The following is a 13,004-nucleotide window of genomic DNA, read 5'->3' on the forward strand; positions in this document are numbered from 1 at the left end:
CTATTTATATGGTAAATTAATTTAAGAGATTTTTCTATTAGTAAGCCCTCCTTGCATTCCTGGTATAATCCTTAGGTAAGGTTTCAAGTTCCATCACTATGTCTTAGATGTCAAGGTCTCTACTGAGGTGCCTTTGCTCTATTGAGGCCCTCTCTCTGAAGCCTTTTAAAAATACTTCTCACGCTCTGCCCCCAAAATGATACCCTCTTCTTTATTCTTTTCACTTCTTTGTACATACTTTTATTTTCAGACATATCACTCTGTACTGTATTTATTTGTTTAGAATCTGTTTCTCCTATTAAACTCTACACTCACTGAAGGCTTGTAGTGGTTCTAAGAACATTTTTATATCAGTTTCTTGAGTGTGAAATCTACAGACCCTAAACTGGCCATTCAAAAGAGGTACTCAGGAGGCTTCCCTGGTGGTGCAGTGGCTAAGAATCTGCCTGCCAATACAGGGGACACGGGTTCGATCCCTGGTCTGGGAAGATCCCACATGCCGCAGAGCAACTAAGCCCGTGCACCACAACTACTGAAGCCCGCGCGCCTAGAGCTGGTGCTCCACAACAAGAGAAGCCACCTCAATCAGAAGCCCGTGCACGGCAACGAAGAGTAGCCCCTGCTCGCCGCAACTGGAGAAAGCCCACGCGCCAGCAACGAAGACACAATGCAGCCAAAAAAAAAAAAAAAAAAAAAAAGAGGTACTCAGGAGCAGTGTTTGTCACACTTTTCCATTAACTAGGAGCAGAAATTAAAATAAATTCCTATTTATAATTATGTCAGGTTCAGATCTATTAGGCATTAAATCATGTCCATTTGCATCAGGGCAACAGCTTTATGTACAAGAAAAATCCAATGCAACCCAATTACTTATGAGAGTGGAATTATGCTGATCCCAAACCAGTGGTACAAAAACGGTTCTACCACAGATAAAATTCTCAAATCCCCACTTCTCTTCCCATTCAGCATTATCATGTATTTATGTCTTCACAAGAGAAAGTGCAGAATAGAGAGGTTAACAGTTTTTAAAAATAGATTTTATTTTTTAAGATAACTTTTAGGTTCACAGCAAAATTGAGTGGAAAATACAGAATTCCCATTTTCCCCCTGCCCCACCTCACAGTCTCCCTCACTATCAACATCCTGTGCCAGAGTCGTATGTTTGTTACAATCAAGGAACCTACACAGACATATTATTCTTACCCAAAGTCCAAACTTTACATTACGCTTCACCCTTGATGTACCTTCCATGGGTTTTGACAAATGTATAATGGCATGAATCTCCCATTATGGTATAATCAGTACAGTTTCACATGTCTAAGAAATGTTAACTCTCTACGTTGTTCTCAGGTCCACCATCAAATTTCTCTTCACAATTCATGTAACTGTTTTTCCGTCCGCTCCACCCTGCCTTCCCAGCACCTCTGAGTATTTTCTAGCAATAGCTGAATGGCTTTAACACTGTGATCAGTTTAGTTTGGTGGTATGACTTTTTTGGACAGTAAATGGGGAGTCGTCTGACAGAACTCAGGGCAAATGCAGGCGCATTCCTGTCATTTACCAAGGGTAGCTGGATGCGGCCCCCTCCATGTTCTCTTCTTTACGTTGTGACCTTGGGTTTGTTACTCTTCCCCCTTGTTTTCCTCAGTGTCCCTCCTTATAATCACAATCTCACAGGGCCTTTGAGCTAACATGAGGGATCTGAGTGAGCAAAACAGATAAAGAACGTAACCGAGGTTAGGAGGGTACAAAGATGTTGGTTGGGGAGAAAAATTTAGATTCTATTGTTCTCACTCCTTTGTTAATTTGCACCCAGCTAATGTCTAGACCCATCACAGAAGCACTAGACTGGGTTTAAGAGTAATTTCAGAAGTGTTCCTTGGCCCTGACCTTGCCTAAGTTCATATTTTCTTTTTTTTTTAAAAATATATTTTTTTGTTTTTTTAAAAACATTTATTTATTTATGGCTGTGTTGGGTCTTCGTTTCTGTGCAAGGGCTTTCTCTAGTTGTGGCAAGCGGGGTCCGCTCTTCATTGCGGTGCACGGGCCTCTCACCATCGCGGCCTCTCCTGTTGCGGAGCACAGGCTCCAGACGCGCAGGCTCAGTAATTGTGGCTCACGGGCCCAGCTGCTCCGCAGCATGTGGGATCTTCCCAGACCAGGGCTCGAACCCGTGTCCCCTGCATCGGCAGGCAGATTCTCAACCACTGAGCCACCAGGGAAGCCCTAGTTCATATTTTCTTGCTCTCTGGTTACATCTTCCTGGCTGGAGCATGCAGCCTTGCTAGTAGTCACAGAATCCAGGAAAAAAAAAACCCTTTGCCAGAGCTGAGAAATAAAATGCTCTGTTCCCACCATTTCACCATGTGTTTCTGGCTGGAACTTCAGCTCATTTCTGCCAGTTAATGTCTTTTTCTCTCAAGAGGGTAACTTTCACTCACCATTTCAGCTGTCTCTGCTGGACACTCAAGCTTCAGCTGGTTGACATAGCCATGACTGCTGTTGTCAAAAACTCAGGCTATGTCCGTCATCCCTCAAAGAACAAAGTTTCTGTGTTTCTGCAGATTCAACCTTCAAGTTCAAGCCAAAGCCATTCTCCTAAATCAGGGTGCCAAGGGGGCTGCCTTCGAAAACCTCTCCCCTTGCTCAGAGCCTCTGAGACAATGTCCTTTCCACTATCTCTGGCCTTGGTTAGTTTCTTTAAACTTTCTTTCCAGCTTCTCATCTTGATTAGTTTCTTTTCTCTTTTCATTTCCTAGTCTTTTTTTGCATACTTTCCTGGCCATCCCACCCCAGGGGCCAATTATTTCTGCTTTTCTTTGTTTTTTGTCAACAATTTTTGGAATATACTACCTGGGCATTTAAAAAAAATCAATATTTACCTAAGTGCACACACAACAGCTCTTGTATATAGTAAAAGGAGATACCAAAGCAGTTAAATATCATGATATAATGGAGACTGATCACACTCTGGACTGGAAATCAGAGAGCTGGGTCATCATTTTGACTCTATCACTTCTAATTATGTAACCTTGGAAAGTCAATCTCACAGAGTCTCCAGCTCTTTATTTGTAATACGACCTCTAATGCCCATCATAATCAAATATTTTATGATTTTAAAGACTTACACTGCAAAGTTAATTTGGTCAAGCCGACTGTATGTTCATCAGTTAAAACAAAACTTAAGCTTAATCAAGGGAAAGACTATTTTGATTGAATTAAGTTTGATTTTATCTCTCACCTTAGGCACTTGCATAAGACCTAAACATGCCTACCTCTTGACTTATGCGTATAGGTTAACTTTTGCTACAACAATGCTGTGTAACCGTCACACCATTTAATAATGCACATTTGGTTAGGCTGGAGGTTGGTTGGTCTAAATTGGGCCTGGCTTGGGTGGTTCTGTTCTAAATTGGGCCTGGCTTGGATGGTTCTGGCTTGGGTGAGTCTCTCATCCTCTTCTTGGAGCCAGCAGTCTAGCCTAAAATGTTCTTCTTATGGTAATGGCAGAGAACAAGAGAGTGAGTCCAATCATACAAATACTTCCAAGTCTTGGATTAGTCAGGTCCATGATATTCCATTGTCCAAAGCAAATCATACGGCCAAGCCCAAAGTCAAGGGTGCTCATGAGGCAGGTGGGTAAAGAAGTGAATATTTCTGAACAACAATGTTATATAACACACTGTGCTTTGGAAATGAGTGATGAAGATGCTTATATATGGCTTCTTCTCAGTGAAAATGAAGCCTATGATGAAGACATGCAGAAACCTTAGGGATTAGAGTCTAGAGTTGCTGGTTTGAGACAGGCTCTATGAACTTACTTGCACACAATTTTAAGGTGCAGGTGAAAGTGTCATTTTAGTCAAATGAGAGAGGTCAAGATCATAACAGTGCCTGAAAATCATCTAGAGTCCTTCTATTTTGCAGAAAATTCCTCTGAATCATGGAATGAGTATCCATCCATGAATGAGCAAATGTTCACTCTATTCAAGTTGGAGATGAATTTGCAAATGTTGACCAGAACTTATTTATAAAACCAGAAGAGGCCACTTCAAAGAAATGGCTAAGACTAAAACACCATGAGACACTTGCCATATGATAGATTGAACAATTACATGACTTATGTTGTACTGTACAACTGTCTATCCCTTTACTGAAACAATCTAAACATCCTCCAACTCGGCCACTTTTTACCCAATACTTCTACACATATTTATGTCTTCTAATGAAACAGTAAAATAAAACCAAATGATTATCCTTTTGCTCATCCCATGTGCAGGAGCCTGGGCTGAGCATGACGGGAGGAAGAGTGAAGAAAGACTGGAACTGGGGTTCTTACACAAGGTATTTTGTTTTCCTCCAGTGAAAATAAACAACTGAATTTCAGTACAAAGACTAATTGCACTTTCCCATTATTTGGAACTCTCGTTAGAACTTTCGTATTTTCTTCTTCTTGTAATTTTCCTAGGGAATGCAACAAACCTCAGAGATTATCATAATTTTGGCAAATAGCTTAGAATGTTAGCAGATGCCCCAAAGAGAAGAGGATCTCGTATGGACATAAGCTTGAAACCCTTGTTATCCCCTCAGAGAATTAAAGTGAAAAATAAAAACACTGCAAGTATTTTTTAATGACAGCAGCCTAATTTGCACTTCTTAAATAAGCAAGAAAATCCCTGCAGATAGCATTAGGTGTCAGCTTCACATAGCCTCTCACTCTTGTTTAAATTTCCAGCATGTGCAGGTGAAAAAGGGTGAATTGCTGGGAAAACAGGTCATTCAATTCTGACATCCATTTCAACTGCAGTAGAGACTTGGCTAGAGGGTGATTATATTAATAAAGCACGATATCTATCTTTTCGATAGGATTCTAGCAGAGTTTTGTTGTGTGGCAAACTCTCAGAGGACTAGAGTGTCTCCAGCTCATGACAAGGCAGATCACCTCCAATGGACTCTTGAATGTAGGTGTACTTGATGGGAGGTGAGGCGGCTTGAAAGGCGGATGTCTTTCCATGCTAGGAACAAAACATCGCTCCTTCAACGCTGAGAACGTCAGGGGGTGATGTATGTATGTATAATATATTGTTTAAAGTAGGAAACAGAGAAAGTGAAAGAGACATGCTTCCCAGGTTCTCTCAGATTTTTTTCCTGGCATAACCTGCTTTTTTTTTTTTTAATTTTACTTATTTATTTATTTATTTTTGGCCGTATTGGGTCTTTGTTTCTGTGCGAGGGCTTTCTCTAGTTGTGGTGAGTGGGGGCCTCTCACTATCACGGCCTCTCTTGTTGGGAGCAGAGGCTCCAGACGCGCAGGCTCAGTAGTTGTGGCTCACGGGCCCAGCTGCTCCGCGGCATGTGGGATCTTCCCAGACCAGGGCTCGAACCCGTGTCCCCTGAATTGGCAGGCAGATTCTCAACCACTGCACCACCAGGGAAGCCCGGCATAACCTGCTTTTTAGTGCTGTTATGATAGTAGCATTAATTAATATTTATGTGATACTTTATAATTTGTAAATCATTTTAATCACAGCATTATATAATTTGTATTTAGGAATTGAATATTATTGTCACCATTCCATAGATAAAACTGAGGCTCAGAGGTTTTAAGCAACTTGTTCAAAGGAACCTGACCAGCAATTCAAGCCTTTTAACCAGAACCTACACTCTCCATGGCAACTGCCTCCTAATAGAAGAAGTGTTTCTCTTACGTAGGTTAAAACATTCCTTCAGGGACAAAATTTTAAAATTCTGGGACCAAAGATGGCAGCTTTTCTAATAGTCCCTTTGCCAACCTTACCCCCAGCCTTCACGCACATACTCACTGTGTGTATACTGTGGGGAAGGATGGAAGCGGGAAGTAAACTCTCCTGAGTCTCTGAGTTGATTGGCACTGGATAGATGATGCCCAAATTCCTTCTGCTTGTTTTAGTGAATATTCTTAAAGTTGTCTTTGTATAAAGTACTGTTCTATGTTAGCGCAATTCATCTCTCTCTCTGAAGTGCATCAAGCATAAAGGTTAGTGTGGCATTTAGATGTACAAATGCTCCAGCTCTCTTGATATCAGGAAATAGAGGTATATCTGTGAGCAGATTTATGTCCATGACTCAAATACTTCTACCCTTTGTCTATCAATCCCTAGTACCTTAATTTCTCCAGAGAGAGGGAGAGATTGTTTTTCATCTCTATATAACACAGACATTTGAATACAGAACAATAAAAAAAATCAATTCATAGTTTCAGATTCCCATTTTCTCATTTTAATATAAAAATCCCAATGCCTATTACCTGGTTCTCTGATGCTTTAATGGAGACAATATATATCAAAAGGTGGACAAAATTCTAAGAAATGTGCACTTCTATCTTTTATGGGAAATTAAGAATTTCTCAAGGTCACGTGGTGGCCAAAGTGTAGTACTTGGACAAGGATCCAGAATTTCTGACTCTGTTTGGTGTTTTATTCACCACAAAACACTCCTTGCACATGGCTATAGAGTCTTCGAGGGTACTCTAAGTAGAAGGTAGAGTACATGGTCAATGTTATCTGAGACAGTAGTAGTAAGATACGTGGAAGATCAGCTCTATGTATTCTGAGGGTCTCCTCTAGGCATGGCCTAATCCAGACTGATCCAAAATAGCCGAGTCAGAAAAGTGAGGCTTAACCTTCCATGTCATTTCAGAAAGATGAATGGAGGGAGGAGAGTTTTGGAAAATATTTCAATAAGACAGAAAAGGGGTAACTCATTGCTTGCTTGTTTTTCCCCGTGGGGAAAAAGGAAAAGGGCAGTAAAAGCCCATTCTGCTGAAAAGCAGCTGGAAATTTCTTAAAATTACCTTTCTCACTCAATTTCATACTTGAGCATCTAGGCTCAGCTGGGCCCAGGAAGTTCATAGATGCATGAAAATGAAAAAAATAATGAAGATTAAAAGAAAAATCAGTTTCAGTTCTCATTTCATGCCCACTGACTTGTTCCATCCAGTGAGTGCTCCAGCCTGAACAAGGAGAGGTGGGACGAAGTCAGAAGTTGTGCATCTTATCCCAACTGTGTGGTGCTGGGGAAGCGAGGTAGCCTCTCTGAGCTTCTCTGAGCCTTATTTCCTCAGTTAAATATGAGATAAATGCTATCTAGGAATGATATTTAAAGTGCTGAGTGAATATTTTGTACTGAAAAAAGTATCTGTTCCTGCATATCTTATTATTGGACTCACATTTCTTTTTGGTACTGACACAGTTTTCTCACTCCAAGACCAAACAATACAAGGCAGGAAAAGAGCAAAGCTGCCACAATCACTGGCCAGGACATTCCATCTTTGGGTTGATTAACCACGATACCTGAAAAGGGCATAAGGAGAGACGAACTTTAATGCCAAAGTATGGCAACTGGAAAACAGGATGAATTGAATTAATTTGCTTACCTGAAACACGTTTTCTCCAAAGGCCATGGGGTGTTCATTGATCACAGTCATGCTCTGGGACCATGTCTATGCCTTGTTCTCATATCTGTTTTTGCATTTATACAATTGCTTATTTTACATGAATGTCTTTCTTGTTAGAATGTTCCAGAACTGATCTTTTCTTTTTTTTCATATCCGTAAGACCCTGGACAATTCCTGGCACATGGTGCCCAGTGAAATGGTATTTGTAAGAATGAATAAATAAAACTGATCATCTGTAAATTTGTTTTCCAAATTCACTTCAGTAAAGAAAACTTTATATGTAGAAATATTGGTCTAGCTTTGGATCTTCTTATTCTTTAAGGAGTCATTAAATGCTTTATGGAATATTAGTGTGTTAGGAGGAGGAGGAAAGAGTAAAAAGCATTGTAACAATTCAAAGGCCTGAAAGTCTAAAGCCAAAAAGGCCAGAGGCAATATAAATGTAATATTCTGGACTGTTTTACTTTTTCTCTAACATGAAGGAAAAATTAAGAAAACAAACCCTCTTAGGAAATAAGATTGTCTGGTTCTGCCTGGCAGAGAATAAAAGGGAATGTTTATAATTATATAGTTGCTTAATTTTTTCCTTTTTAAAAAGTGTTTTATGATCATGTTAAAGATTCAAATAGTACAGAAATACAAAACTACAATGAAAAGGAAGTATCCTTACTTCTTCAGATGCCAGCTACCCACACTAGAGGCAATAACTTTTAATAGTTAATTATGTATCCTATCAGAAATTTTTTACGCATATATAAGCAAATATATGTACCATGAATATATATCCCTTCTTATTACAAATGGGGGCATACTGTACATACTGTTCTGTTCCTGATTTCTTTCTCTTAAAAAACATTCTTGAAATACTTTTCACAGAAGTGCATAGAGGTTTTCCTCATTCTACAATATTAAATTACTGGCTAGTTCCCCAATGTATGGATCTACCATAGTTTATTTAATTGGCCTCTTAATGTTAGACAGTTAAATTGTTTCCAGGCTTTCCTTATTTCTATCAACACTCCAGTGAAATTCCTAATACATTATAGGTAGATCATTAGCTCTTCAGATTACATAAATTATTTGGGCAAAAAGTGCATTTTTGTATCAGAAATATCTGGATTGTTTTTTTTTTCATCGTTTTAACTAGATTATAAACTGATTGTAGGTGGAGACTAGTTTTTTAATTTTGTTGATTGCCTCAGATTTATTACACTGCTTTTCATAAAGCAAAGTTTCAAAAACTACAGGCCAAAAAACTGGATTTAAAATATTAGTTACCAAATCTCTTCTATGTTTTACATAGTTTGGATGGCAGCCACATGATGTCATGTTAACACTGGGTATCAGTGCTGAAGATTTTTCCTCTTACAACACGTATCCAGGGATTCAAGGTCTTCCTGATGCTCACGCTACTCTAGCCCTGTCAAAGCAGACACTGAGGGTACCCTGGAAGCTCACACAGTCCTAAAATACGTAACCGTGTGGCTCATTGTATGCACAGGTGGCTAGAGAGTTCACAGTAGTTCAAACCACTGGAATATCATGATCACAAAAGAAATAATCTCACAAGAGGTCAATTTAGGACTCCACAAAGTTCTGTTTTAGTAAAGTCAAGACTTACTAAGCTCTACACTGGTAATATGGTGGAATATAACATTTTACCTCCAAAGTTTTAGAGAAATGAAAGAACAAAAGGTTTTAAATAGGTCTTCTAATAGGTCTTCCATCAATGCTTACTAATTTTCTCCCAACCAAATATAGAAAATGAGATCATTGACTTCAGGAATGTCTTAGCGGAGAAGCAGAGCTCCAATCTTGCCCTGTCTCTCAACTAGGCAGTTCTTTAAGGCACCAATAGTTAAAGATGTTAGTAGGATGTCAGTTTGCAGCTCTACTGCTATGTGGTGTGCAGGATGGATGATGGTCCAGTGACTGAGGACTGTACGACCCTCAATATGAAATAAACTGAGTCCCCAGGTGGAACGTTCACCAGTTAAGTGAATACCTTCTGAAGGGAAAGAGTTGATTATGCCTCTGAATTTACAATCAAGATCTGTGTTGGGAGGGTCCTAACTTTATTGAATACCATGACCTCTTATGATATAAAACAAGGGATTACATTTAGCACTGACAAAATTTTATTAGTTGAATTATAGGAATACTCTTTGTTCCAAAAATCAGACTATACTTTCACAGAACTGAAATGCTTCTCACTACTTTTTACCTGGCTAATTCTTATTCATTTTTCAGATTTTAATTTTAAATATATCCTCAGAGAATCCTTTCTTGTTCCCCAATTAAAATCAGAGCTTTCTGTTAGACTCTGGCAACACCTTGTACTATACCATAAGATGTGTCACAAATAAATTTAATTGCATGATTATTTATTTACTAAATATCATCTATAATAGATTATAATCTTCAGGAGGCAAATGTTTTCAATGTATACCCAACAACTGGCACAGTACCTGACCAATGGTAGGTACTCAGTAAATACTTGTTGAGTGAGTAAAACATAAAATTTTTAAAAATGGTGAATGACTCACCAGTGATATGGATATGATTATTTTTAGTAGATCCATTGGCAGTTGTGGGAACTTCTGAAAATGCTCTGGCTGTGCTGGTGAAGGTGTCACCTAGGGATATAAAGGGGATATCTGAACTGATCCTAATGACCATCTCCACCTGGTCAAGAAGTGTAAAATTGTGATTGAACTTCACTTGCTATTAGAAAGGGCTCAATTTGAATGGCCTAAATGCTCCTAAAATATTATATGTAAAGTTTACTAAGGACCAATTTACACAGGACTGGTATCCTAGGATCTGTCTAACAGTTACCAAAGAGTGAAACTTCCTATTGGTTTAAAGAAAAAAAGAGAAACAATACAGCACATACAACAAAATAATATCTGCTAAAGAATCTCCATGAGAAGTGGTTATGGGAAAATGTCTGAAGTTGGTGTCATGGAAAGATGAGGCTTATCCATAGTGGCCCAGGTTATCAGAGGTCCAATGAATCAAAATACTGATTCTTCCCACTCTAATATGTTTGATAAGATCAATAAAAATTCCTTTGCAACATCTGAGTAGACAAATCCATGTCAACAAATCATTCCATTTTCCAATGGAAAATTAAAACTTAAAATGCACTTTAATGGATTTATTTGGCCCCCAAATGCTATTATGTAGATTTCATTTTGAAATAAAATAGAGACAAATCTAAGACTTGGTCTCTGACTATCTTTTTTAAGTGACTAGGAAGAATTTTGGTTCCATTCATTGTCATTTTTATCATCACTGTCATTTTCATCAAGATGCACTTTTAAATACCTGAGATTGGCTTCGTTCTCATTTTTCCACCTCTGATCAAATAAAGCAGACCACAACCTTCCCTGACACTAAATTTTCCCTAAGTGCTCACCATGAAGTGTCGAACCTGCCCTTGAGGGGGATGAACTGTATGTTTCACTGGGCATCCATGAAGCTGCTAAAGGAAGAAGATAATGGAAAAGTTAATCTGTATAAGACTAATTATTTTATTGTCGCTTCTTGACCTTTAATTGAACCTAAAAATTCAGCACACATTAGAATGTCCCAAAATAAAGTGGGAGTTGAGGGAATGCCTGTGGTCCAGATGTTTCTAATAGGGAAGGTTTTGATCACAGCCATTTAAAGCAGGAAGAAAACACTAGGAGAGGTTTTTCCAGCCCCAGAGAGTGTGTTGTGACTGTTCTCATTTCTATCCCACAGATGAGCTAAAAGAATGAAAGCCCAGGTGTGTTACAGTGGCCTTCAGTAAAGAAAAGATGCCAATAGGACTTTTTAAAAAAAATTTTTTATTGGAGTATAATTGTTTTACAATGGTGTGTTAGTTTCTGCTTTATAACAAAGTGAATCAGTTATACATATACATATATCCCCATATCTCTTCCCTCTTGCATCTCCCTCCTTCCCACCCTCCCTATCCCACCCCTCTAGGTGGGTCACAGAGCATCGAGCTGATCTCCCTGTGCTATGTGGCTGCTTCCCACTAGCTATCTATTTTACGTTTGGTAGTGTATATATGTCCATGCCACTCTCACTTTGTCCCAGCTTACCCTTTCCCCTCCCCATGTCCTCAGGTCCATTCTCTACATCTGCATCTCTATTCCTGTCCTGCCCCTAGGTCCTTCAGAACCACTATTTTTTTAGATTCCATATATATGTGTTAGCATACGGTATTTGTTTTTCTCTTTCTGACTTACTTCACTCTGTATGACAGACTCTGGGTCCATCCACCTCACTACAAATAGCTCAATTTTGTTTCTTTTTATGGCTGAGTAATATTCCATTGTATATATGTGCCACATCTTCTTTATCCATTCATCTGCTGATGGACACTTAGGTTGCTTCCATGTCCTGGCTATTGTAAATAGAACTGCAATGAATATTGTGGTACATGACTCTTTTTGAATTATGGTTTTCTCAGGGTATATGCCCAGTAGTGGGATTGCTGGGTTGTATGGTAGTTCTATTTTTAGTTTTTTAAGGAACTTGCATACTGTTCTCCATAGTGGCTGTATCAATTTATATTCCCACCAACAGTGCATGAGGGTTCACACCCTCTCCAGCATTTATTGTTTCTAGATTTTTTGATGATGGCCATTCTGACCGGTGTGAGATGATATCTCATTGTAGTTTTGATTTGCATTTCTCTAATGATTAATGATGTTGAGCATTCTTTCTTGTGTTTGTTGGCAATCTGTATATCTTCTTTGGAGAAATGTCTATTTAGGTCTTCTGCCCATTTTTGGATTGGGTTGTTTGTTTTTTTGATATTGAGCTGCATGAGCTGCTTGCAAATTTTGGAGATTAATCCTTTGTCAGTTGCTTCATTTGTAAATATTTTCTCCCATTCTGAAGGTTGTCTTCTCGTCTTGTTTATGGTTTCCTTTGTTGTGCAAAAGCTTTTAAGTTTCATTAGGTTCCATTTGTTTATTTTTGTTTTTATTTCCATTTCTCTAGGAGGTGGGTCAAAAAGGATCTTGCTGTGATTTATGTCATGGAGTGTTCTGCCTATGTTTTCCTCTAAGAGTTTAATAGTGTCTGGCCTTACATGTAGGTCTTTAATCCATTTTGAGTTTATTTTTGTGTATGGTGTTAGGGAGTGTTCTAATTTCATTCTTTTACATGTAGCTGTCCAGTTTTCCCAGCACCACTTATTGAAGAGGCTGTCTTTTCTCCACTGTATATTCTTGCCTCCTTTATCAAAGATAAGGTGACCATATGTGCGTGGGTTTATCTCTGGGCTTTCTATCCTGTTCCATTGATCTATATTTCTGTTTTTGTGCCAGTACCATACTGTCTTGATTACTGTAGCTTTGTAGTATAGCCTGAAGGGTAAGCTGACATTATTGTTTGACCATGAAAACTGAAGTGTCAACAGCGAATAATCAGACCCCTGTGGTTACAGGACTTGTTAGCTGCTGGGTGAGTTCTTTTGATACATTCAGAGGCAAACCTTCCCCTTGAGTGGATGGCAGCAAATTCCAGCAGCACATATGGCCTTTGAAATAGATATATCAACTCA

General features: G+C 38.9%; 1 protein-coding gene across 1 annotated transcript in view; it reads right to left on the reverse strand.

Moving 5' to 3' along the window:
- Window positions 1-4,907: 4,907 nt before the first annotated feature.
- The window catches only part of CD96 (CD96 molecule), an 87,240-nt gene continuing 79,143 nt past the window's right edge, over window positions 4,908-13,004 (reverse strand). Inside the window, 5 exon segments of the mRNA XM_057545716.1 lie at window positions 4,908-4,984; window positions 4,987-5,015; window positions 7,208-7,331; window positions 9,982-10,071; window positions 10,857-10,922. Coding sequence (XP_057401699.1) covers window positions 4,908-4,984; window positions 4,987-5,015; window positions 7,208-7,331; window positions 9,982-10,071; window positions 10,857-10,922 — 386 coding nt within the window.

Source organism: Balaenoptera acutorostrata, chromosome 4 (assembly GCF_949987535.1).
Source record: "Balaenoptera acutorostrata chromosome 4, mBalAcu1.1, whole genome shotgun sequence".
Taxonomy (NCBI): domain Eukaryota; kingdom Metazoa; phylum Chordata; class Mammalia; order Artiodactyla; family Balaenopteridae; genus Balaenoptera; species Balaenoptera acutorostrata.